The sequence below is a fragment of the Photinus pyralis genome, unplaced genomic scaffold, assembly GCF_008802855.1.
Source record: "Photinus pyralis isolate 1611_PpyrPB1 unplaced genomic scaffold, Ppyr1.3 Ppyr1.4_LG6, whole genome shotgun sequence".
Taxonomy (NCBI): domain Eukaryota; kingdom Metazoa; phylum Arthropoda; class Insecta; order Coleoptera; family Lampyridae; genus Photinus; species Photinus pyralis.
The window spans coordinates 45,071,464-45,097,313 of NW_022170663.1; the positions used below are offsets into that span (position 1 = coordinate 45,071,464).

General features: G+C 35.8%; 4 protein-coding genes and 1 long non-coding RNA gene across 5 annotated transcripts in view; 2 read left to right on the plus strand and 3 right to left on the minus strand.

Moving 5' to 3' along the window:
- Nucleotides 1–3: 3 nt before the first annotated feature.
- On the plus strand, nt 4–1,473 carry LOC116174230 (the record flags this gene model as incomplete). Its single annotated transcript, XM_031492124.1, is given in 3 exon segments — nt 4–668; nt 719–918; nt 981–1,473. Coding segments are annotated over 3 exon segments (993 nt in total). The 3' UTR covers nt 1,350–1,473.
- LOC116174229 (putative nuclease HARBI1) lies at nt 1,342–2,916 on the minus strand. Its single transcript, XM_031492122.1, has 3 exons — nt 2,467–2,916; nt 2,128–2,414; nt 1,342–2,043 (listed from the first exon to the last, which is right to left on the minus strand). Exons 1-3 carry the CDS (start codon nt 2,685–2,687, stop codon nt 1,475–1,477), a joined length of 1,077 nt encoding a protein of 358 aa, XP_031347982.1. The 5' UTR covers nt 2,688–2,916; the 3' UTR covers nt 1,342–1,474.
- Nucleotides 2,917–19,507: 16,591 nt separating this feature from the next.
- On the minus strand, nt 19,508–21,558 carry LOC116173260 (fork head domain-containing protein crocodile). Its single transcript, XM_031490617.1, has one exon. It carries the CDS (start codon nt 20,902–20,904, stop codon nt 19,846–19,848), a length of 1,059 nt encoding a protein of 352 aa, XP_031346477.1. The 5' UTR covers nt 20,905–21,558; the 3' UTR covers nt 19,508–19,845.
- A 278-nt stretch (nt 21,559–21,836) lies between these two features.
- LOC116173259 (paraplegin) overlaps nt 21,837–25,850 on the plus strand; it is a 64,354-nt gene continuing 60,340 nt past the window's right edge. Inside the window, exon 1 of the mRNA XM_031490616.1 lies at nt 21,837–21,971. The gene's annotated coding sequence lies outside the window, so the exon portion shown is untranslated. The remainder of the gene's footprint in view (nt 21,972–25,850) is intronic.
- On the minus strand, nt 23,483–24,149 carry LOC116173263. The gene is made up of 3 exons (XR_004145896.1): nt 23,996–24,149; nt 23,743–23,941; nt 23,483–23,693 (listed from the first exon to the last, which is right to left on the minus strand). It is a non-coding gene; the product is annotated as an uncharacterized LOC116173263 (long non-coding RNA).

The window sequence follows — 25,850 nt, forward strand, 5'->3', positions numbered from 1 at the left end:
AAGGGCCAGTACTTTCGCTTTGTGTTAAACGACCGATTAGTTAATCGCTTTGTTAAACTAACCAATATCAATAATCATGATTAAGCGGTTTCGGTACTTTACACCGTAGTTTAAATCTTGTTTAGATAACCAACGATTATGTTCGGTTGGTAACAATGTTTTAACAAAAGTAGTTCAAACGTATCGTTTATTTCTTTGTTTATTTCCTAACATAACCTCTTCAACATACGATTGATTTGTTAAAATGGCAAAAAAACGCGATAGAGGTTGCAATTTTACAATCACCGAAGTAGATTTATTAATGAAATGTGCTCTGCAAGAGTCTAAAATAATAGAAAATAAATTAACCGATGGAGGAAGCTTAAGAGAAAAACAGAGTGCATGGGCGAGAGTTGGAAAGTTATTTGACAGTGCGAATTCTGAAACGAAGCGTGATGTTAACGCGTTGAAGATGAAATATGAAAATATAAAAAGAAATCTCAAAAAGAAAATAGCGCTTTCAAAACAGAATTACAGGGGCACTGGAGGTGGCCCACCCATTGACGTGAAGTTATTGTGGTATGAAGAGCAATTGTACTCAATTTTACAATTAAGTATAGAAGGTCTTACCTCAACAGGTGATTCGGACACAATAGTTGTAAACGAGACAAAATTAATCGACATAAATGGTAGGTGGTTATTGTGACTAGAATTTGTGTATTTATTTTATTTTGTTTAGGTGTAGGAGAGCTTCCTGAAGAAAATACTGAGATTGTATTTTCAGATGTTTACATGGAAAATGAATCGTCATTGACACAAGCAATGGTTATCGTGCCTGCTGGCTTGACCTCTAGTGGCATACAACCAGAGGTACAACCTGTAACTGACGATCCAACTAATACAAGACCAGTACATGTTGAAAATACTACTACACCACAGGTGTGTATAAATGGGTACTACCTACATAAAATAGTACTAATAAACTTATTTGTAATTTTTAGCCCACAAAGTCCTGGAACTTGAAACGTAAAAGAACTGTTACCTCTGATGAAAAACAGAACAGCCTCAAGGGTTTTCAGGATTTGGCTTTCCAAAAAACAGAATTAGCTAAAATTCAAGAGGAATGTTACAAAATAGAAAAGAACATTAAGCTTGATGCAGCACTTAAGCAGCAAAATAAAACAAAGCAAGAGAAAGAGCTAGCAGATATTGAGATGAACATTAAACAAGAGCAATTACAGGCCATAATTGAGGAGAGAACAAGAAAAAAAGAATTGCATGCCTTAGCTGTGGAAGAACAACAGTTAAAAATCGATATATTAAAATGTGAATTGAATTCCAAGCTAAAAGATTTAAAAAGTGTAACATAGAAGGCTCACTTTATTTTTATTTAAACTGTATACTTACAGATATTCTTACATTTATATTTAAGTAGTAAACTAGACTTAATTTAGAAATCTATATGTTTCTTTTAATTATAATAATAAAAAAATATTCAAAGTTGTTGAAAATAATTAACATATCTTTGTTGCACAAAGTTTATGTTTCGATCTCCTGCAACTAGTTGAGGTGGTTCCATATCTTCTAGTAAATTATTTACATCGACAGGAGGAGGTACAATTTCATCTTTATGTAGAATAGCTATGTTATGCAATACAGCAGTAGCAACAATTATCTCTTGTGCAAAATGAACTTTGCATCGTAATCCCAAACTCAAAACAGGAAATCGCCTTTTATATATCCCAAATGTTCTCTCAACTACTGTTCGACTGGATATATGCGCTCCATTATACCTTTCTTCGGCTGGTGTTTGTGGATTTCCTATTGGTGTCATTAAATAATTAAGCAAGGGATAGCCACTATCGCCTAATAAAACAGATTCTCCAAATTCACCTGCTTCGAATCGTCTTTTGATAAGCGAGTTTGCAAATATGTGGCTATCGTGACAAGATCCCGGCCATCGTGCCACTATATCCATGATAACATACCTGCTATCAGATATTGCCTGCACATTTAATGAAAAGAAGCCCTTTCGGTTCCGGAAAACTTCTGCATTGTTCCCACCTAAAAATAAAACTTGTATATAATCACAGAAATTATTCATGTCGTAAAATATAATGTTTTGTTAAGAAGTGAATGTATTCTTACCCGGAGATTGAATTTTCACATGTGTGCAGTCAATTGCTCCAATAACTCCAGGAAATTGTGCTACATGAAAAAAACGTTCTTGTACTCTTCTTTTTTCTTCTTCATTTTCAGGAAATTTTATGTAATTGCCTCGAATAGTAAGTAAAGCTTGTGTTACTCTTTTTATTATTCTTCCTGCAGTTGTTTTGTGTATACCTATAAAATCTCCTAGCGTTATATAAAAGCTTCCACAAGCATAAAATCTTAACGTAATTAAAAGCTGATTCAAAGGGTCAATTTCATGGTACCTAAGGGAAAAAGTGTTATTTTGAATGCATTCTAGTATTTGATAATACACACTGTAGCAGGTGTTCATGTTGAAACACATGTCCTATTGCTGGTAAAATAACATTTCTAACAATATTTTTACTGAACCGAAACCGATCATAGAACTCCTTGTCAGTACACTCAGCAAAATGGTCTTTTCTCTCTTTCACGGTATAAGACCTCAAACCATCAATAAAATTAATGATTTCTTCATCATTATCATCAAACAATTCGTCAAGTTCAAACAAATCCATTATGTTTTATTGTTTGTTGTAAATTGAAAGCAGAGATAGTAATAATGAAGTAAGGTTATAACACACATGGTTAGCTACATAACCATGATTTTTTCAAACGGTTAGTTTAACAGCAGTTCCGCCCACTTTTAACCCTGTTTAAATCTTAATCGCGCCTCAAAGTACCCAAACGTGTGGTTTATAGTTAACCAATTGCTAAATTAAACTAACCGCCGTTGAAAGTACCGGCCCTAAAGGAAATAAAATTTAATGAATTTAGTATATTAGCCTCGATATTAGCACTACAGTTTGGGTATGCAGTAGAATATTCAATAAAAGTATACCTCTTATCAGTTATCGTAAGAAAAATGAAAGAATTGTTGTATTGCCAACACCATTAAACCATCAGCGGACATAAAATCTCCACTTGATGCAAAAAATGCTGACATCAATGCATGTATCAACAATTTTAATTTCGTTTGCATATTTTGCATTTTTTAATTATATTTTATGCAAATGAAAACAAACTAAACAAGAAAATAATGGTTTAAGTGTAATGTCTGGACAATAAAGATGCGGGGGAAAAAGAATCGAGTAAATTTAAACCCCATGCATATTCCCTATTGCTGTGCCTTGTACAGTGATTTCAGTTAAAATTACCGAAGAAAATGGGTAAAAATTCGACTAAAAAGATCCACTGATAATCGACAGATAAGAAAAAGAATAATCTATTTAAAAGATACTTACTTGTTATTTAATAAAACATTATCAAAGTCCACGTGTGAGATCGAAGGGACTTCAGCGCATTTTTGTGTGGCAGATCAGATCAGTGTTTTAATAGCTAGTGTTGACTCCACCATCAATAAAAGATCTTGTGGAAGGCTATCGCATTCACTTTGTCGGTACTCGCTTCCCACTTCCCATATTCCCTTTGACGGTACCCACTTCCGACGTTTCGTTCGCCCGCAATTCGCGTTTGAAGATTTGACTCCCCCATCAGGAAGATCGTGTCGGGGGCTACCACATTCCCTTTGACGGTACCCACTTTCGACCTTCCGTTCGCCCGCAATTCGCGTTTGAAGATTTGACTCCACCATCAGAGGGATCGTTTCGGGGGCTACCACATTCCCTTTGTTGGTACCCACTTCCGACGCCCCGTTCACCCCAAATTCGTGTTTGACGTTTTCACTCCATCATCAGTTAGATCTTGTCGGAGGGTACCACATTCCCTTTTCCGGTGCATTACACCCACATTTTGGTGGATTTCGCTAAAAACCTTCCACAAGATAGTACTTAATTTTTGGGGCGCTTCTCATTGCTCGAGCTTCTATCGGCGACACGAGAAAGAGAGACAGCGATTCGAGATTTACGAAACGTTAAACCGCGTGACAAAACTCGCAACGGAAGGTAAAAGGCGCCCGAAGTTGACTACCTCTCGAAGACGGGAATGCGCGCCTTGCAAAAGGTCGTTAATTTCGCCACCTAGGACAAAAAACAAAATTCCGCCACGCAGGAGTTGTGCGCGTTTACAACATCTTTTCGACGACACCAGTTTGAAAAGAATCGGATCAAAACTGTAGTAGACCCGTTGCCTTTCTACAAGAGTTCTTCTACGCGCTCACATTTGCTGCCAGCCAGCCAGCCATCCGGCCAGCCAGCCAGCCAAAGTGAGATTAAAAGTTACTTTTTACAAATAAATTTGCAAAAATGCGCTAAAAATCGCTAACAGTAATAACTAATTGCCAAACACAAAACTGAAGCCAAGACGAAAGTAAAATAAAATCACCTGCCGACTGACCAACTCCCAACGTGAACGGTGAATGCGAGAGGGTTATCTAAATTTGCCTACTTTTTACATGAAACTTCACGAAATTTGCTGAGTGAGTGCTAAATTCCAAGAGACTGCCGCGACTGCCAAAGACTATCTAGCGACTGCTAATGACTGCCATTGACTGCTATAATTATAGTCGACTGCCATAAGACTGCCAGCGACTGCCGTAGGACGGCCAGCGACTGCCGAGAAAATGTACATGTAATGCCAACAGTGAGACACCCCTCGCTCTCCCCTATCCCCTCTTTTGATAAGGAGGCAGAAAGTAGTAGTTGCGGAAGAAAACAGTTCCTTTTTTGAGACCTTTAATTGGAATACCATGAAAGATAAAATTAGTTTCTACTCCCTCCACTCACTGGCCACCTACTGATATCGAAAAGGAGTCGGACAGGAAAGTGTAGTTTGTACAAACCAATTCATTTTGGTGCGAGCTTACATTAGAATACCATGAAAGGTAGAACGTGCGTTCACCCCCTCCTTCCGACCCCCATTCCAAAAATTTTACTTGTCGCTACTAAAGGCATGCGTATGAAAATTTTGAAACCAGTTGGTTGTCACGTGTAAAAGTTATGCACGTTTTCCCCTAAAAGTAGTTCAAAACCGCAGAAGTGGGTCCGGACGGACGGACAGACGGACGGGCGGACGAACGGACAAAACGAAAACAACAGCAGATTTTTTTAATACTTAGTTGCTTAAGCGCACGTTAGTGAATTGAGACCTAGTCGAACACCATGGTGAAGCATTTCGGATGGTGTAAAAAAGGGGAACACATTGCAAATTTTCATGTATTATAGGAAAAATCGGAAGGATCCCAAAAAATCTTCAGAATCTTATGTAAGTTATCTCAAGAATCAGAAGAATTCGAAGAAACAGAAACATCTATACAACCATAAAATGAAAAAAGTCACACATTCGAAGAGTCTTATATGGATCTGAAGAGTTTGAACAATCAAAGAATTCAAAAAATGGCAAAAATAAAAATTATATAGATCTAAAGAGTTTTAAAAATCGAAGGTTTTCGAAATACTACTGAAAGGTCCTAAAAACTTTAACGCTGTTAAGGCAAAAAGCATATAAATCTATGAATCTGAGGGATATAAAAACCGAAAAAACTGAAAAATGGGGCCTGAAAAACTAAAAAATCTTAAGGTATGACGGCCGTGCTTCTTAATTTGCTACCTAACTATGAAGGAAACCATACAGAGCTTCAAACAATTTTTTTACTCTACGTAACTACCGTCTACAGCTACACCAATACTCGAATTATCTAAAAAGGGTGAATGGAGAATTTTAACCGGAATTATGGAAGGAAATAGGGACGGGCAATTCACATACATCAGAGGAAGAGGGAGGTCGGTAATTGATTACACAATGGAAAAGGAAAAAATACTGGACGAAATAGAACAATTTAAGGTAGTTACAAGGGTAGAATGAGTTCACCAACCAATGGAAATGAGTTTAAAGGATAAGACAAGGAGATCAAGAAATGGAAAGATACAAAGACGTAGGGAGAGTTATGGACAAGAGACATTGTGGCGTCGTGTAGGGGGAAACTAGAGGAACAAGAAGAAATTAGAGGGAATACAGAGGAGAAGTTGGAAAATATGAAGGAGTAGATTATTAAAAACCAATCACGTTAAAGAAGGGAAAGGAGAAAATAGAAGGAAGTGGTGGGATAGAGAGTGTACAGAAGAGAAAAACAGATGTATAGAAATGATGGAGAAGAAAAGAGGAGGGAAATGAGGTACGAGAACAGAAAAAAAAGTACAAAAGAAAATGCAAAGAAAAAAAGGGGGAAGCAGAAAGAATACGAAGAGCAAATCAAGGAAATAAAGAAATTTGAAAGATGATAAACAGTGTAAAAGTGAAAAACAGAGCAAGTGCGAGAAAACCACAAATAGAGGACTGAAAGCAGCACTTTAATAAGGAAAGAAGGAGCAAGAGGAGGTGATTGAGGCGCTAGAAAAAGAGGAGATGGAAGGAAATATCAACAAAAGAAATTGAGCAGCAATTAAAGAGACTGATGAAAGGGTAAGCGCCAGGTGGGAGATGGAAAATTGGAAATGAGGCTTGGATCTCGCCACAGATACTATAAGGAAAAGTAAGTGAAGTGAAATATTTGTGGCAACAAAATAATAGGACAAATGCGCGCCAATAAGAGAACTAAGAAACTAAGAAAAAAGGGAGAAGTTGCGATGAGACCGATTGGGGGAATAGGACAGAGGACACTCGAAAACGGTTTTATAATAAGAAAACCATACTACACCCTGAGGTACATTAAATTTTGAAGAAGGTACACTGAATTTTGGGAATTTATTCAAAATGTCTCTGGTGCTCTCGTGATTTTTCGAAGACGGATTTTTCGAAAACGGCAGAGGTCGATGAAGGCAAGTTTTGGTACATTGAGGTACACATAACCAGATACATTTTCTATGCTCGCCGACTAAAAATTTTTTTGACCTAAATTGGGTTTCATTTTTTGTCGTAAAATAGTTGTTTGGTTAACGCTTTGGTTTCTTTTGAAAATCCTTTTAAGCGTGCACGACTCTAAACATCTACCCAAACAAAATACTCAAAATACTTCAAATCTGTATTAAAAAGAATCCCAAATTATTCACGCCCTTGCGCGGAGTGGCACCCCCTTCAAAAATTTGTATGGAAAGTTTAAGAAAAAAATGTATGACTAAGAACTGCAGAAAAATTTGAGTGCAACGTAATTGAGAGGCGCTCGACAGTAACTTGAAAAACTTAGGAGAAATTAGGGAAAGCCTAGATTAAACCGAGTTAAAAATGTGTCTATGACGGATATAAAGTGACGATTTAGTTTCATAACTATAGAAACTGATATATTCATATAATTATCAATAAAACAGTAAAAAATTCCTTCTTTAAAGCTTCACAAGCTCCTTTATAGCGAGGGGTTGGCCACTAGGTACTTATTTTAAGAAATAAACATTTCGTTCATTACCAAAAAATTACCATCATTTTCTTTAATACCTACCATCGCCTTAAATTGATGAATCTCAGAAACCTGCCAGTTATCTCCAAAAAAAAACGTGTTTTTCAGTTATTTAGTATCGCCAAAATAACGTTTCATAGAGACAATCTGCACGGTAAGTTTAACGTTAGTGATAGGCACATCACAGAGCTAAATATGTTGTTAAGTGTCATTAGCGTTCGATATGGTAACATGCAACACTAATTAATTTTAAGATAAGCACGTACTATCGCCGTAGTAGACAGGTGTAAGATTTTTCGACAACTCAATCATTTGATAAGAAGGAGGAGATGGTTCGGAAATGTTGAAAAGAAAGGGAAATTGTTTTAAATAGCTGAGGAAGACGTGAATCGTTGCTTTTTTGGAAGTGGACGTTAATCGTTTTGTTTTTGTTGTTTTGGAGGACGCTGAAACGTAGCGGCTTATTGTTTTTTGTATGTGTTTAGCAATTTTGTCGTTATTGAAGCTTTTTGAAAAGACATCCATTCTTGTTTAGTTGTAAAGTTTTGTGAAATAAAGTTAAAGAAAGTTTAAAAAGATTTAGGTCGTCGTAATAAAAGTTAATAGTATAGTTTGAGTTAAGTTCAGTGGTGCATCACGGATTCGAAGAAACCGTTTGTGTGTTTTGGTGTTCGTGCGAAAGCCTTATTCTAAGATTATCCAAGTTATGTACATGTAGAACCATCAAAGAGACAATTTTACATCAGAAGTGAGGTTCCAGAAACGACATCAGTTGGTTTTTGTGTTTGCTTGTGCGTTTTGTTTCTTGAAAATCGCAGATAAGACCTGATATTTCGGATTATTAACACTTTAAGGTAATTAAGATTTCTTTAAGTAATTAATTTGTGCAAGCGATCGCTTGGACGTGGTATTTTGTTTATAAACCCTGTGTGCTTCTCTTTCTTTTTTTTTTGTTTCAAACTGATTTTGTTGAATAAATTTGTTTCATCTGTAAATGATTAATTATGTGTTTAATCGAACCCAAATTACGACCCATATATGAGTTTTCATGCTAAATTTTACTGTTTGTAACTTTATGACATTTTTCGGGACAGTTTTTTAATTTCATTGAAATTTGTTTCGAGTCATAAAGACACTTGAGGATTAATAGTATGCTTGGTACTAAAAGAGAAAAGTAATTCAAGGTCATATTTTCGGCCATCGCATGTAAAGTTATTGACGTTTCATTCTTCAAAACAGATCTCAGATCTGTAAATATTTTATTTATTTATTTACTTATTTATTAAACCTGCAGGAACGCTTTACCACTGAGCCACATAGTCAGCTTTCAATATATTTAGTTCGTTCTTATTAAATTCCGTAGCATATAGCTCTGGCATCGGAGCCAAGAAAAATCTTGATAATCAATGTGCGCATGCGCAAATGTCACAATATCGACTTTCTGATTTATTAATATTTTTGTTGAAATGTTATTAACCACAGACGTTTCTAGTAAAAATTTCAAAATCAGATTTCTTTGAAATTTTAACCATTTATGCTTCTAGTAAAGAAAAACATAGTTCACTATGGCCTTTTGGGAACTACTGATCAATGCATGGAAAATGCGCTAAGGTTACTCGCCTTAGGGCGAACACCTTTTTTCTTGTTTTAAATAAGTCAGGGAATGGATAGATTGGCAAATTCTAAGTATCCTTTGTTTCATCAAGTTTTTTTCTGAAAGTCAATAGTTTTCAACCTATTCGCAAGTGAAGTTGTCAACTAGTCAACCAAAAAAATTCACATTCTCAGACGATTTTTTGCGAATAAATTTGAATAATAAATAAAAAGAATGGTGTCCACCCAGGACAAACTCAAACTCAGTACCTCTGATTCTTCAAACCCCAAAATTGAAAGTACCAATGCAAAATAAGTAAAAATTGTTTCGGGTAATTTGGTTCTTTGAAATGCTTTCTGTTTTTATTAAAGTCCTTTGCATCAAAACTAAGCAAGTTATGACGAAAATAATGGTGGTCCATGGGTGTTTCTTTTGGTGACTAAAAATGTGAAAATCCTCCTATAATTACCAGGATAATTGAAAATAATCGTTACCACTTTGCAATTCACTTTAGTTATGTACCTACTGACGACATGCTGCAGAAGTTTGGCAGGTTTTAAACCAGCTTGGTGCTTAGTTTTAAAGAAAATTGAGCTTGAAGAGAATATATGCGAAAATTGGACCGTATTTTACTCAATTATTATCCCACAGAAAAGCAAAACCTACAATTCTGTACAAATTCTTGCGTATGTTTAAAAGTTTTTGGGTTATTTTAAAGAAAAGATAACTTTGTGCAAAATTACAAGAACTATAGCCCATTTCTATCAAAACTAAGCATTTCAAATAGGGAAAACTTCTAGAGCATAGGTATATGAATATAAAGTGAATTGTAAAGTAGTAACGTGGCATTTAGGGGGTGATTTTCACATCGACAAAATACTTACCTATTAAGTTATTCGCGAAAAAGGGTCTGAAAACCTTCAATGGCAAGTTCACTTATGAATAGGTCGGTAACTATTGATTCTCAGAAAAAACCTTAAGGAACAAAAGTTACTTAGAATTTGTCAACCTATCCATTCCCAGATTCATGTGGGTAATTAATTCACCAATTACTTATTTGACTATTTTATTCAACAATTATCAATAATCAACCGTACATCAACGTTAAAATCACTCATATTAACCGTATAACATCTGCACGAGGGTATTTTCGTGTTAGTCGAGGAATTGACCCACAAACGCTTGAATTTGTACCCGAGATGGTAAAACAGTGATGGGAAATCTTTGAGATTGTCTTTTAATTTTCAACAAGAGCCGTCATTTAACCACGTGAATCAAATTTTCAAGAGTATACAAAACTTCGTCTTATAAACAGGACGCTTAAACTGCTTCCCGTTTCTTTTCCCCTTTTTTTTTCTAACAATAATGTTTATGCATACCTTCCACAAAATTCACGCAATTAATTTGGGCTTGAAACAGAGCCATCGTTCGCTAAACTGCAGTATGCAGAAACACGTAGGCGATAAAAAATATGAACCAAAACTCTAAAATATTTATAGGAAGCGGCGGCGGCGGTCACACATCTCTTCGCACCCATCTTACAGTATAAAATGAACGATTCAATGAACGACGACTACTTTACTTCGCCTTTGGTCTAAATTTAGATTTATTTTCAAAACAAATTACTTTTTAACACTGAAAAGTCAATTAGTCCTCGGTTTAAAGAGATTACGCACTCTCCCCGTTTTTTTCAATTTTTTGAATATTGCGACCTGCATTTTAATAAACTGTTTATACCAGCGCGCGGTCTTTTTGTCCCCCTAACACTTTTCGTATCTCAAAGGCTTCCGATGGATTTGTAACATGGTTCGAGTCGTTTGATCTCATGCGATGTCGGCAAAAGACTTTCCATTCCACGCTTCTTGTTATGATTATGAAATTAAACGAATTAGGTTAAGTTAAACAAATGGTTGCGAAATTTAACCTTAACATTCAAAAAGTGGATTTGTTCCTTAAAAACCTAACCCTTACGGTTTTGCTTTGCAAGGGTGCTAGTGAACCTCTTGGATTTTCTACGATTAACCATTGAATTTTTTTACTACAAAAGGTCGAAGGCCTTTCTCCATTTATGAGATTATTGTCTCACAATTAAAATTTGCAAAAACTTGCCTTACTGCGCGTACCTGTAAAAGATGTTACTGTTACCGTTGAGTGAAGGATGCTATTACATAAACATAAATTGAATAATTATAAATTATGTTGTGACAATTATTTTTAATTTGATTCTCCATATGAGAATAAATTGATTACAGATAGTTACAAACAATAATTTGCATGTTATTAAACACGTACACGGCGCTTGATTGATAATGAAGCATATTATTATAATTAATATAAGTACCCACTTCTATCTACATTTTTGGAAATTGAAAAAAAAACGAAACAGTTTTTTAAGAACATTTCTTTTGAGATAAATGAGCTCATTTAAATGTCAATCCTTAATTATACTTATCCAATTAGTCGGAATGCAATCTCGAAATTCGGTATCCCAATTACCACCCATTGTTAATTGGAATTCGCAGGTCAAACGGCGAGATCATCGATATCACCTGGTATCTACGAAAGTTTCACTTTACCATAGAAAACAAAACCTGCTAAAAATGGTTTATCAGGTCTGAAATTTTAAAATATTAATTTGTCCTCTTCTTCTCGGACAAGAGAGCTTTCGGCGGCTGCAAAATTCCTACCGGAACGATTGCAAAACTGATTAATTCGCTACTTCACTTACGTGAAGACAATTAAACAAAATGAAAACACAGACTCACTCCTCGTCTCCTAGAGCAAATGAGTAAATTCAGAAACTACTTAGTAACGAAGCGGCAAACGAATAACGCTTATAGATACCGGCTGTTCGGCAAAGCTGTCCACTCCACGGTGTTCACATACGGTGTGGTCATAACTTCGGGTATGAAACTTTAAGGTGGAAAACAGGTGTTTCGTTGCAATTTTTGTTGCATACGAAAGCTCCTGTTGTTTAGAGGACGAGGAAAAATTAATATTTTAGGATTTCAGCTCCGTTAAGTCATTATTCGCAGGTTTTAGTTTTCTACGGCAAATTTAGAATTTTTTGAAAAATCTTTTTGAATCAATATTGAATTTTTTAATTTTTTTTTAGTTTCATATTTTTGGAAATAGAATTTAATATGCTACCTTTTCAAAACAAAATATACAGGGGTTCCATTAAAAAAATTAGGTTAGGTCGGATAACTGGTTTACCTGACCTCGTATACTTATTTCGAAACAGGTAGATTATTTAATCAACGCTTATAAAGAAACCTTTGTAATAAACATTTTTGTGTATATCTTTTAAAGAAAATATAGCGTCATTCTGAAATTGACAATTTATTACCCATATATCTTACGCGAGTGGAAATCTTCAAATTTTGATTATTAAAAATTCGAGGGTGGTAGGATTACTCGGCGACGTAACTAATGAGCGATATTGTTTGTGCTCCTTCTTTTGTAAATATTTTCGAGTTTAAATTTTAGAGTTTAATTTTACTATTTAATTTTAAAAAGAGACTTGTAAAACACTTTCAGTTTAATTTTCTAGTTCGATAAAAAGAATTAATTAAAATCTTTCTGCCCCTTAAATAAAATTTTGAGGTTTTAAGTTTAGGAAGATCTGAAATACGTTTCAGAACTTGCAAAAATGTTCGAGCTTACTTGGATTTTCTAATCGTCTTAATTTACAATTGGGAAATCACGAGCAAATACCCGATCTAAATACTTGGCGGATATGGCGCAGTGGCGGTATACCTGGATCGTAGTTTGGTGTAATATTCAGCCTTAGTCTTAGAAGACTAAATTTAATTCCAACCATAGAAATTTAGCTTATGACCTACAAGCATGCCAAACTAACAGGATTAATGATATTTTTGCTATAGGTAAAATAAACTAGAACGTTTATCATTATCTCCGTACCTGCCTATACTTTTACCTTCTCGTATATAAAATCCTTTGCTTTGAGACGCCAGTAGGTACAATATTTTCATATCTAATTTCAAATTAATTCTCAAAGTACGCAGAATTGGAAATGAGAGGACTTTGATATTATAAAAGGCGTTGCTTTAATTAGATTTGCTCCAAACTGCGAAAGAATCTTTATAACTACCTACAAACTTGGGTGTTATAAGTTTGAGTAAGATGTCGAAGGATACCTACGTATGGGATTAAGTCACTGAAAGCTTCCATTTTAAAAATAAAAATCTGAAGCTTCGGCAATTTCGTATTTTTCTGCATGAGAAAAATTGAAAATCGTGTTCTCTAGTAAGAATTCAATTCGTGTGAAGTAAATTCAACCCAGAAAACACGCCTCAGGAAATTCGCTCCATTGAAAAATAAAAACTCAATGCCGGTTAAATGATTCGACGTTTTCGACCCCTGACATATTCGACCTCGGAATCTGGGGAACCTCAAAAAAAATTTTCAGGGATAGAGGATATCATTTTGGCAAAAAAAATTGTTATACAGAGCCGCTATTAAAGATGGAACCAAAGCTCTCACGCGCGAGATGAAAATTAGAATGCTCGACTCATTTGAAATTATTTCATATATTTTGAGGTTAACCATTTTTTTTGGCACATGGTTTTTGAGTGCTACCGCCGTGAATTTTTTTAAATGGCATTATAGGTCACGTCACGTCATTAGAAAGTTTACTTTTTCTCTTTCTTATTACCTTAAACATGTATGGTGTTAAATTAGAAAATAATGCAGGAAAATTAGAAAAACATTGCCTTTGCTGGGTTATGTATTGCCCTTTAAATTTAGATACTTTTAAATTAACAAAACGAAAAAATTAACAAAAAAGCAATGAGCACGTGCTTAATAAGTGGCAAGATACAGTAGGTACCTACATATAGTATTATACTATAATATTTCCTTATACAACTATCGTCAGAAATGTGTCTAAATTTTGTGAAATATGGACCATTTCTAATTTAACACCGTTCATGATTAAGGTAGTGAGAAAAAAATGTGTAATGAAGTATCACATGACCTAAGTTGCCATTTAAAAAAATTCAAGATGGCTGTCGCTTTCAAAAATGAAATAATTTCAATTGGAAGCGTTCTATAATTTTTATGTCTATATCTCAAACGGTTGGAGCGTGAGCCATACCATATTTAATAGGGACCCTGTGTTATACTATAGTATAAGATATAGATACTTAAAGGCCTGCTTAAAGGTATGCGAAAAAGGGCAAATTTTCTGCCCCTGCACCCTCACAGGGATTGTTTTTTGAACCGTGGAACGAAAAATAGCATATATGAATCTCGAACACATTCATTACCTATCACTATGCATATATCATACAGGGTGTTGAACCGGTTTACGCACCATAGGGATTACAATGGAAATTTTTTTATATTGAAATATTTTCACCCCTAATTATTTTACAGCAACGTTTTTTAGATGGTAAAATTCTGTTTCTATTCATGTGCCATTTATAATTTTTAGTTGTCCGAAATCGGAGAAATTATGGAAATTGTAAATTAAAATTAGAATTATAAATCAAATTATTGAAACACAAATTCCATTTTTAAGCAAATACTAATTTCTCATTTAGGTATTTATTTTTTCCGGTTTCCCGAATTTAAAAATAATAAATGAGGACATGATCCTGTTGAGCCAGCTTCCCGACAATAGCGTCCAAAGTACTCGTACACCAAATTTCAAGACGATTGGCCACTTTTAAACAGAGTTAATAGCCCACACGAACGGACAGACGCACCAAAAATTAAAAGCTATAAAATTATCTGGGTATCTGAACTAAGAGTTATAGCGAACAAAGACGAACGGCCGGACAGATGGACGGACAACCATACAAAACTATACAGGTTCTGAGGATCCTTAATAAATCACGTAATTAAATTTACGTTACGTTGCCTTACCAGCATCCTAGAATATAAATGTACTCGTGTAGATTTGGTAGAGTTGTCAATATAACATTTTGGTTGGTGATATACCAGAGGTTGACAACCGTTTGCTGTACAAGGGCCAAATATTTTACGGGGAGAGTAGTGCAGGCCGCACTTGGGTCACAGCATACCTAAAACCTACAATATTTATGTACAAATATTTGGGGTTAAAAATTTAAAAACTCCTATTATATATTTTTATATTATTTACTGAATATTATTATAAATTTACATTTTTTAGAGTTTATAAAAAAAATGAGATTTTTGCGGTTGAATTAGTTTTGCAAGTTTTTTTTAAATATTAGCTTGCATGTTTCAAGTAGAGTAGAGACGGGAAGTATTGAAGTCTGAATGTGAATCCGATAGCCGAGAACAATGTTTATTTTATAATAGTTTAGAATTGCAGTTGTTCACTCACAAGTATATTGTACTACCATTGTATAAACAATAAACATAGTAGGTAATTTAGTCTCTGAGACAACCTTTTTTATTTCTTATAGTTTTCAGAAGACAAACGTCCATTCTGTAAATCGGCTCGCGAAATTGGGTAGATTTCGGGAAAAAGCGGTAGGTTCAAAATTATACCTATGTTACCTATTTAAAGTAGAATTTATAAAGCGAAAGTATTCAGACTTACCGTATGTGTACCTAAATCAAATAGGTAAAGCAAAGTATTAATGAAAATTATGTTGCTACGAGAATCTTGAGGGCCTGAATTGGAATGATTAATTAATCAAGAACAAGGAGTCAATGCGACTGTAGGGATGGAATTGGAGGCAAATTTTGCCTTATGCCCTGTACACAGCAGGGGTGAAAATTTATTTCCCTCACTGGGACAGTGGAAATCCTCTTAATATCGAGACGTTAGCCTTACGGGCCGTGGCGGATAAAACGTTTTTCATGGGAATCGATAAAGCTAGAGATCAATCGCTGGCCTTAAATAACCAAAGGTTCAAAGTGAAGTGAATGCAGTCCATCAGATCAGAGAGAAGTAATCAAGAATATGATGAACGTCTTTTGGATGAATATGAAGCAAACATTAAAGATGAATTTGGAAAAATTTTATAATTTTGCCGAAGAGTATAAATCGAAATATATGTTGAAACATATTTTCAACTTAAACAAGAGACTTGATTACACTGATTCTATACCAACATCTTACATTGCAAGAAGGTCAGTAGACAAAAGGCTTGCGAGCTGGTTACATGTAGATCGTCCATCATTGAGCAAGGCCAAATTAAGAAGCATCTAAAAAAGATGAAATTCCTAGGGCGAAAAATATACATTTTAACTGCCCAAATGCAAAATTGCATTAATCGAGCCTTTGAGTAATGCGCAATTTTGTGCTTACCTTTTTATGTACTTAATGCATAATATAATACGTTTATTAGGTACCTATCCACAATCAGTATCATATACCAAGTAGCGTGACCATAGTCTAAGGAACGGGAAGTTCTTAGTATGCCCCGTTTTCTAGCGAGTTACAGCACTCGGTAGCGTTCACCTCGTACCGCTTATCAGTCAAAGCTACCCCGGTAAACTTCAGACCGTCAAACGTAAAATCCTGTTTTTTCCCAATTTCTATATACCTACAGACAGACGGACAATGTTTATTTCTGTATAACTAGAAAATATCGCGAGCATACCTCCAACCATTTATACCAAAGCTTCATCGCAATCGGATGAACTGTTCAGGCAGGCATAGGAGACATACAGAGAAACACTCATTTATTTTTATTTATATACAGGGTGTTGCATGACATAACAAAAAAATTTAAGTCGATATTACGATACTTGCAATAATGCTTATTTATTGTAACGGCACTCTACTTAAAAAGTATTTTCCCACCACCCGCAGCCACCGAAGGTTTGGAATCGACTTGAATACCATGATCGACATATCGAATTTTTTGTGATCATTTAATCATAATATCAACTTAAATCGTTATTTTTTTGTTATTTGCAACTACATGCGAAATTACATCTCTCACTAGTAGACGGAGGACAAATGAGTAGGTAGATATAAATTTTGTATGAAAAGATATTTTCAAAAACTGTTCGATTTTATTCCTTAATCATCAAAGTATGTGTACAAGAAATGTCGTGGAATTCTCTCCGTTTTCGTTGTCCGGCCAAGAATTGCGGTGGAACTTTTTTTTCGAATTTTCAAAAATCAATTCCATTTTCGTGATTTTCATGTTCAAAAACCCCCAGAATAATCGGATAGGGTATACCCGAAAACCTATTCAAAGACGTGCCACACATCTTTGTAACACTTATGGTTGCTGAGAAAAAAATTAGAGAAGAAATCCAAATTTCACCACTTGTTTGGGGGTGACTTCCAAACGAAACACGTTGGACCCTCGGTTTATTTGGAAAAACCAATTTTTTACATACGTTCATGTAACACCCTGTAGATCTAAGATCAAGTAATAACCATGGCTTCTAGGAGAGTCAGTTTACATTTTTCACTATCAATGACCGTTTTCTAAATGACATTGGGTTTACATTAAAAGTTTGGGTCTTTTTAGTCTAAAGTGGTCCCTAAAACTGAGGCTCATGTTTAATTGAGTTTTCACTAATCAAGAAGCAAAATCCAACAATCGTCTAGGATTTATAACCACAATAAGCACAAAAGTTTAAAAGTGCGAGGAGTGAAAAAAATATTGCTATAACTTTTTTCGTAAGTGGCGCAGAAAAAGTTCTTTCCTGATGGGTGAAGAGCCACCCCATATAACGAATCATATAGTGAAATGAAAAATTTTTTACCTACTACAAGTTTTTTAGTAATAAACGAGAAAACGGTTCCCCAGTTATAACGATACCATAACGAACCAAATAGCGAAAAAAGTAGAACAATGGCTACGTGCGTATTTTACTATTGTGATGAATTTACTAGATTAGTGCATAGGCATTTATCTATTTTTGAGGGATTAATGATTGAGCATTTTGATATTTCGTAGTTCGTAAAAATCGAGTCTCTCTGGCGACAATTGTTAGGTACCGGTGTATAGTAAATGTCAACAAAATCCATCTGCAAGATTATGGTGTGGTGAGTAATTATGCACGTACCTGCAGTAACCAAACAGACAGGTAGCAGAGTGGGCGATCGGTACAGGCAACACGACTCTCAAAAACGAGCTTTGGCTAAAGATTTCACTACTTACTAATGCCTTACCTACTTAACATTCTAGCAGGTAATGCGTAAACGGAGAAGAAATCGATTTATATCGCTCTAAAATCTACGGATATAAGGGAAAATATTTAATGACTGTATAATTGTTATTTTGTGTGGCGATTTTCCGTTAAAAGTTTTTTTCTGCGAAATTCTTTAGGAACAAATATTTCGGAGGAGAGAGACTTTATTGTTACGCAATAACCTACATGGAACTATACCTGGGGGAGGAATACGCCGGAGACAAGTTCTCCGAGAGGAATCTTCTGGGACGAAGTTTTTCCTTGGAACGAATATTCCAAGAGCATATGCACTATTGTCCCCAAATCAGCATTATACCAAAACCTTCTATTGCGGTTACACAAGTATAATTCACAAAACGATATACTTAATAATAGGTAAAGAATAATCGCCCAGTAACTTTAATTATATCGCCAACCATTAAGTACTTTAGTTTTAGCTCTTCGAAAGCCTATTTTTACTATTAACAAAATAATCTTCAAATGTTATTGTTGAAAGGGAAGCTTAATCGCAATCTAGAATCTTGGAATTGTTTAAATTTTTAGATAAACCTGCAGGTAACATCAAAAGTGTGTATAGATAGGTAATTATAAAAGTCTTCCTTTCGCAGTTTGGAACAAATTTAATTAAAGCACCCCCTTCTATAATGCCAAAGCGCACTCATTTCGAATTCTACCTGCGTCGAAAATTAATTCGAAATTAGATATGAAAACATGTACCTTATACCGATGCGACATCTCAAAACCAAAACATGTATATAGGGGATTTTTATAGGTATATACTTACGTGAATCGAAAAAATGAATTTTTAGTTTTTACATATCTAGTAGTAGGTACCTAATAGGTAACTAAATCTAGTTGATGATCATGGATTAACTTCACGTAAATGCATTTTTAAATTCTCATAGGTACCTATAGACCGGCCTATAAATATGAGTAGATCTCGGAGTAGGTACGTAGGTATTTCATTTTAAGTTCACAAAAATTTGCCATAGGTAAGTATGGGAAAGCAAACTTGCATTGATATTAAACAGTATTGAGATATAAATAAGACTTGGGATATTATAACAAACTAGGAAGTCGCCTCCACTTACTTTGAATGAAAAATCGTACTAAGGAATATAATCAAAATGTAAAAATTTTTCTATTTCGTGATATGAACTGAATTTAAATTAATTATAATGTGATCGTTTGGTCGAAATTCAACCTAATCCAATAATTTTGAGGGCTTTTATGACATTACCACAAAAATTTATACTTTCAAAGAAGTAACTGCAGTGAACTGAATCCCTTGATGGTAGAACAATAAAAAGGCACATATTAAATGGATTGAGCGCAACCGATTGTATTCATTATTATAATATATTCAATAAATATACATACGTGCTCATTGATACATTCAAATATACGTCTACATATACACTATGGTACAATCAAAAATGTTTTGCATCTATATACAGGGCACGCCCGGCCTTTGCATCTCATAGGTATCGCTCTCACAACAACCATTTTCTAAATGCATTCGATTAAAAAAACTAATAAGATAATAGGAACCCGAAAAATAAACAAAAATCAAAAAATGAAAAATAAAAAAAAACTCTAAACTAGTAGGTATTATCACATTGAACAAAAACTATTCGCACAAGCTCAGTCTTGGTGTATTTTACAAGAGGACGACCTTTCAGTATTTTTGCGCGACGCACTCCTGCTGGTGATGGTAGTACGAGGAGGGCGTCGGTCGGTAATTCGACGGGCTGGATGTGTGTCGAAAACTGGCAAGCTGGCAGCTGGGTGGTACGTTTTCGAAGATGATGTCGCGGTAGCCCGCCGTTACGGAGGAGTCCGGCGACGTTTCCGGGCTGTACCAGGGGCTGTTGTAGCGCGGCGTCTCCTCCGAGATGTACTGTTGAGGGGTGGCGCTCGGGCAGTAGGAGTACATGCCGCCGGAAGCGTGCAGACGGGGGTTCGAGTACTGGTCGCGGTTCGTCATTAAACTATCGACGCTAAAGGCGGCGGAGGCGTCGATGCCTTGCAGCGAAGCGGTGACGTCGCCGAGTATGTGATCTTGGTGCACAATTACGGATTTACCCTCGTGGTATTTGCCCATGCAGTGGGTTAGTTCCGTGTTGGGCTCGCGCTTAGGTTTACATTCTAGTTTAGGTTTTGTTATGTCTAGGGGCTTTTCATCACGTTTAGGAACTGCGTCGGGTTGTAGCTGCTGGCGCTTGATCGCCTCTTCCTTTTCCCGCACGGCGTCCTTCTTCTTGAAGCGCCGTCGGCGTCGCAAGTACGAGCCGTTGTCGAACATGTTGTACGAATCGGGATCTAACGTCCAATAACTACCCTTGCCCGGTTTCTTATCGTCGCGCGGAACTTTCACGAAGCACTCGTTTAAACTTAAATTGTGCCTTATCGAGTTTTGCCATCCCTGCTTATTTTCGCGGTAGTACGGGAAACGTTCCATTATAAACTGATAAATTCCGTTGAGGGTGATTTTCTTATCGGACGCGTTTTGTATTGCCATCGCGATCAGGGCAATGTAGGAGTAGGGTGGTTTGACCATGTCTTTGGGAGAGGTTAGCTGGTGTTGCTGATGAGGTGGCCATCCCGGATATCCGTAAGGGGAGTATTGCTCGTAGGGGTAGTGTCCGGTGGTGGCCGCAACAGTTGTCGGATATCCAGATGTGGGATGTTGGCGGTAATAGATGCGGTTCTGATGGTCGCCGAAGATGGGGTGCATATCTGCACGGAATGGTCGAATGCGATCCGATTGAATGAAATCCACGGTTTTGATATTATAAAAATATACAAAATTGTTTTAGTTCGGCACCACTTGTTGGATAAACAAAGAACGAAGGTAAAAACAACAAACAAGGCGAAGCCGCGCGCAAAATTGAAGTATTAGAAATTTTCTAAAAGAAAACAGTTCTGTTAGTTTAGTAGTGTGTGTGTTTTGTGTTTTCAGTCCAATCAATCTCTAAAAACAAGTTTGCGTTCACTTAATATTATGATACACAACATAGGGCAGTTTACACAGAGATTAAGTAAAAACAGAGTATGTTGCTTCTCGCCGGGACACAATGTTACTAGTGAAAACAGATGGGGTCCACGGCGGCGGTTGCCGAATTAGTAAGCGGCAACGGGTGCGGGGTAACCCCTGCGCAAACTGTTAAGCGCCCGACACGCCCGTGCTTTCGCCACCAATCCCGTTTTCCTGGTACCCGCCTTTCCCGGATCAATCCAGCGTCACCGGACAACCATCGCGGTGCCGCTTTGTTCGACGAACGCCACTTTTGTCACCCCTCGCGTCAACACCCACGCCTACAACGATTTTTTTTCTCACGCTCTTCCTAGCAACCGAAATGGAGGAAAGTCGCGAAAGCCGGTCCGATTTAATATCGAAACCGAAATGAAATTCCAACCCTCCAAAGAGATTATGATTAAAGAGAGCAACGGCCTCTTAGTTTATTTTTGCGTCAGATCTAACCGACAAAATATAATAGTGTTGTATACCTTGGCAGGGCCACGGATACATCCCGTTTCCCGGCGAGGACGAAACGCGCGCCAGGGAAAACAATGTCGAGATTCATATAAACGAACCATCATGTTAACTATCTAGTTCAGTACGCGGATACACCTGAATCGTTACCTATCACCAAGCTTTTTTCCCGCTACGACCACGTGCACGACCCGCGGGATAAACTCAGTGAAACAGTTAACACCCTGCATTCATGCTGGCAAACAAGAACACAAATCCCGAAGCATTAAAGGATTTAAAAATCATCTCGCCACAACACAAACAAGGCCGTAAGTAGACAATATAAGCGATTATAAGTTTTCGAAAAATTTCTGACAGGAAGTTGCCTCGCTGTCGGAACTCGCCTCTTAGAGGAAATCTCTTAATCTTGCGGGCGTGCTTACATCATTCTTAGAATGCACCTGAATATACTTTAAATAAATCATATCCCGTTTGTCGGTTTCTCACACGACTTTATAAGAAGAAAAGCGCAATTAATTGATTAAATAAACAGACTTATCCAAAATACATCACTTTCATTTCTAATTATGTAGGCGTTGCGACGGTAATTAAGGGATCTTCCGATTTGTATTTCATACGTAAATCGTAAACAGCATTAATATCTCACGGGAATTTCATGTACGATTTAAGAAATAGACAAAATTTGAGTCAAAAAGTGAATTAGGTGCCCATGGAAAGTGCTAAAGTTTAACTGCAATATTTCCCTTTTAGGAACACTGCAATTAGGTATAACACAAATAAATTACAAACCTACATCAGGGCTATAAGATGTCGTAGGTACTTAAGTTTTTTGCGCGGCTCTAACCTTTTGGAGCAAAAAAAACTTTTTCACCCCAAAAGACGGTTTCTTCACTCTAAACTGTTGCGATCTCCACGAAACATTAAAATAACAAATCCAAAATTAATCTTTGAATTCCCCAAGAATGTATAGGTACCAAGTTATAGGTATTTAATTCTTTATATTACACATAAACAATTTTTAAAGGCAATAATTTCCCACGGATGGACGTACTAGTTCAGTATATAAGTGCATTGTATTGTATGAATATGGAAAGTGCGTATTTGGAACAAGTTCACTGCCCAATGAAAATCAATAGGTATGTATAATAAATATGTGTCTAAGTAATGGATTTACTCCAGGGTATAGGAACAAAACACCTTGCGTAACTTAGTATCTATACTGATGATTTGAACAGAAACTATAATAGCTCCTCCGATTTTTTTCTCTGAAAATTTAACACTCGCTACTGAGAAAAATTTTTTATATCCGCCAGAATAATCTCCCATAAATATAGGTACCTAATAGGTAATTTTGCCCCAAGAAAATCGCGTCATTGGCTTATGTGCAGCATACCTATATGTAATAAACAAGTAAATAAATAATAGAAAACGAGCCCCTGGGTATGGCTATAGCATGTGCAAAACCAAATTTTGAACCTGGTGTTAGTTTTGCATTTATTTAAAGCGTCCATTTAATAAACGGTTTTAAAGCGTTTTGAAAGGATAAATTCGGTATTGGTAGTATGGTATACGTTTTTTTTTGGGCCCAATTTCATACCTTACGTTTAAAATACGATTTTTATTCGTATATATAAGCTACCTACTACCGGGTGATCGGAAAGTAGTGCGGACAGTTTGAATTTCCCACAAAACTAAACATTTATAAAGTTGGTAACATACCAAATGTCATTTATTTAAAAGCAGTGGTGGATCAATTTAATGGATCACTAAACAATAATCACAATTAATTAATTAAAAAAAATTAATTTATCAAGCTCAGTTGCACGCTCGGGTTCATGTATTCAAATATGTATTCCAACGTTGCCCGAGCAATAGTCATGCTAATTAAACCATCACCGTAAGGTTCATTTCATTTGCCTACATACAATAAGACGTATCCACGTATTCTCATAAATTAACGTCATCAACACTGGATGAAAACATTCCGATATCAATGTGTAAAATTTTGTGCCACATATTATGCGATAAGTCTGTAAAAATATCAAATAGGGATGTTATCGTTCACATTGTTATACCCACCAGAATCATTAGAGTATTTTCGATAACGATTTCTTGGGGCTACGTTTTTATTACACCTTCGACATCATGGTAAGTAGCACATTTATCGTTGAATTGCAGTAAGCACAGCTGAGCCGAATATGAGCATCTTTTAAACATGTACGCCTTTCAATTGTGCATCAAAAGACAAAAGTGCATCCCCTTTAAAAAGCCTTTATGCCTAAAAAGTAAGGTTACATGATCCTTATAAAGTATGTTCTCTTAATGTACGTACCTTTACGAAATGATGCACGTGCGAAGACCTTTTTAAAAAGAGCTGTTTGCTTTGAAACGCCTGGATCACAGTACGAAGATTAGAAAATAAAATTCACATAAAAAAACTGCGCCAATGGATGGCAATTAATGCATAAATAAACCAACTTCTAAACATGTTTGCCAATTCCCTAAGTAAAAAACACTAAAAATTTAAAGCGCCAAATTTAAATTGTCTGCAGTTTTTTTCGATCACCCGGTATAAATGCGTTAATTGCTTCCATAAATAAGAAAGTTGGCACTGCACATCATGTACAAAACCAAATTTGGAGACTGGCGCTACATCTGCTTTTATTCCAAGTGGCTATGTTTCAAATTTCTATTAAATACCTTCATAAACTTCATTCACACTTCCTGTCTGTACTGTGAATCTAGAGAGTTCAACGGAATAATATTGCATAGTTGCATACAGGAAGGTGGCATTGATTATTGCCTATAGAAGATTATAGTTAGTTAGTAGCTACAAGTGGAAGACTATAAGGGTCGAACCTGTTGATATCAAAATGTAGCTTTATTATTATATTTAAATAAAGTACTTAAATAAAACCCAAGATAAATCATTACATGGCGATCCTGCCATCCTGCAAAAAACTACCTTAAAAATTTAAATTTACGTGGAAGCCGAGTGGAAACACTACACAAATTTTAACACGAAAAGTTTAGATCGAAGGGTTAGGAGAGAACTAGAGAAGTAGGCACTAGGCAGGAGTAGGTAGTTAGCGGTGACTAGACTAGAAGCCAAGGAACGAGAAATTGACCATGGAAGATGGAAGCTGCATCCAGCATCACGACCTCGAGCGATAGTGTCTTCGACTTCGAGTGAGTGCTGGGGTAGTGAAATAGTGAAAAGAAAAAAATTAAACTGCGTAATGGAAGAAAATTTGGTAAATGCTAGATACATAAGTTATAATTAAGTAATAGCATTGAATAAAAACACTTTTTATTCAATGGTAATAGGTACAGATTTGTTTTTTCTACTTTAATAAGTAAATGGACACAAGCAAGGCAGTTCAATATTTTAATGAGTTAAAGCAAATCAGAACGTATTTAATAAAAATAGGTCCAGAGAGACGTAAGGGAGATAATTTAATCAAAAAAGTAGAGGAAGCAAGCTTAATTTATAGTAAGGTTAAAGAATTAGCTGCAGTAAGAATAAAAAATTCTAAGTTTAGTAGTGAGGAAATTTCATTTATACAAAATTTTGTAAGCACGCGTAAGTTATATACCGAAATTTTAAATTTTTTGCCTCCGGACGTAGAAATAAAATCTAATAAAACTATGGCCACTTTTGACTTAAAAACGGCAGTAAGTTTGTTGCCTGTTATGGACAAAATAAGGAATGTACCTACCTACTACAAAACAATTGATAGACGCAATCGAATTGTACGTGTCAATGCTTAATGATGAGGGCAAACGTCATTTAATAAAGTTTGTTTTAAAAACGCGATTGTCTACAAATTATGATAGTGTGCAAAATCTCGTAAAGGAAATTAAAAAGCATCTCTTGTGACACGAAAATCGGACACTGCATTGCAAACAAAATTATTGCGCGTTAAACAAGGTGACAGGTCAATCGAAAAGTTTGGTGAAGAATTAGAAACACTTTTTGTTGATCTCACAATTTCGCAAGCCAATGGTAATGACGCAGCATTTGAAATTTTGAAACCATTAAATAAACAAATTGCAATAAAACAGTTCACCATCAATAGTTTACGGAATCAAAATTTGAGTACAATCGTAGCCTCTAGGGATTTTTTTTTTTTTTTATTGAGATTAATGTGTCTCAGCATATCAGAGGCCATTGACACAGATACAGT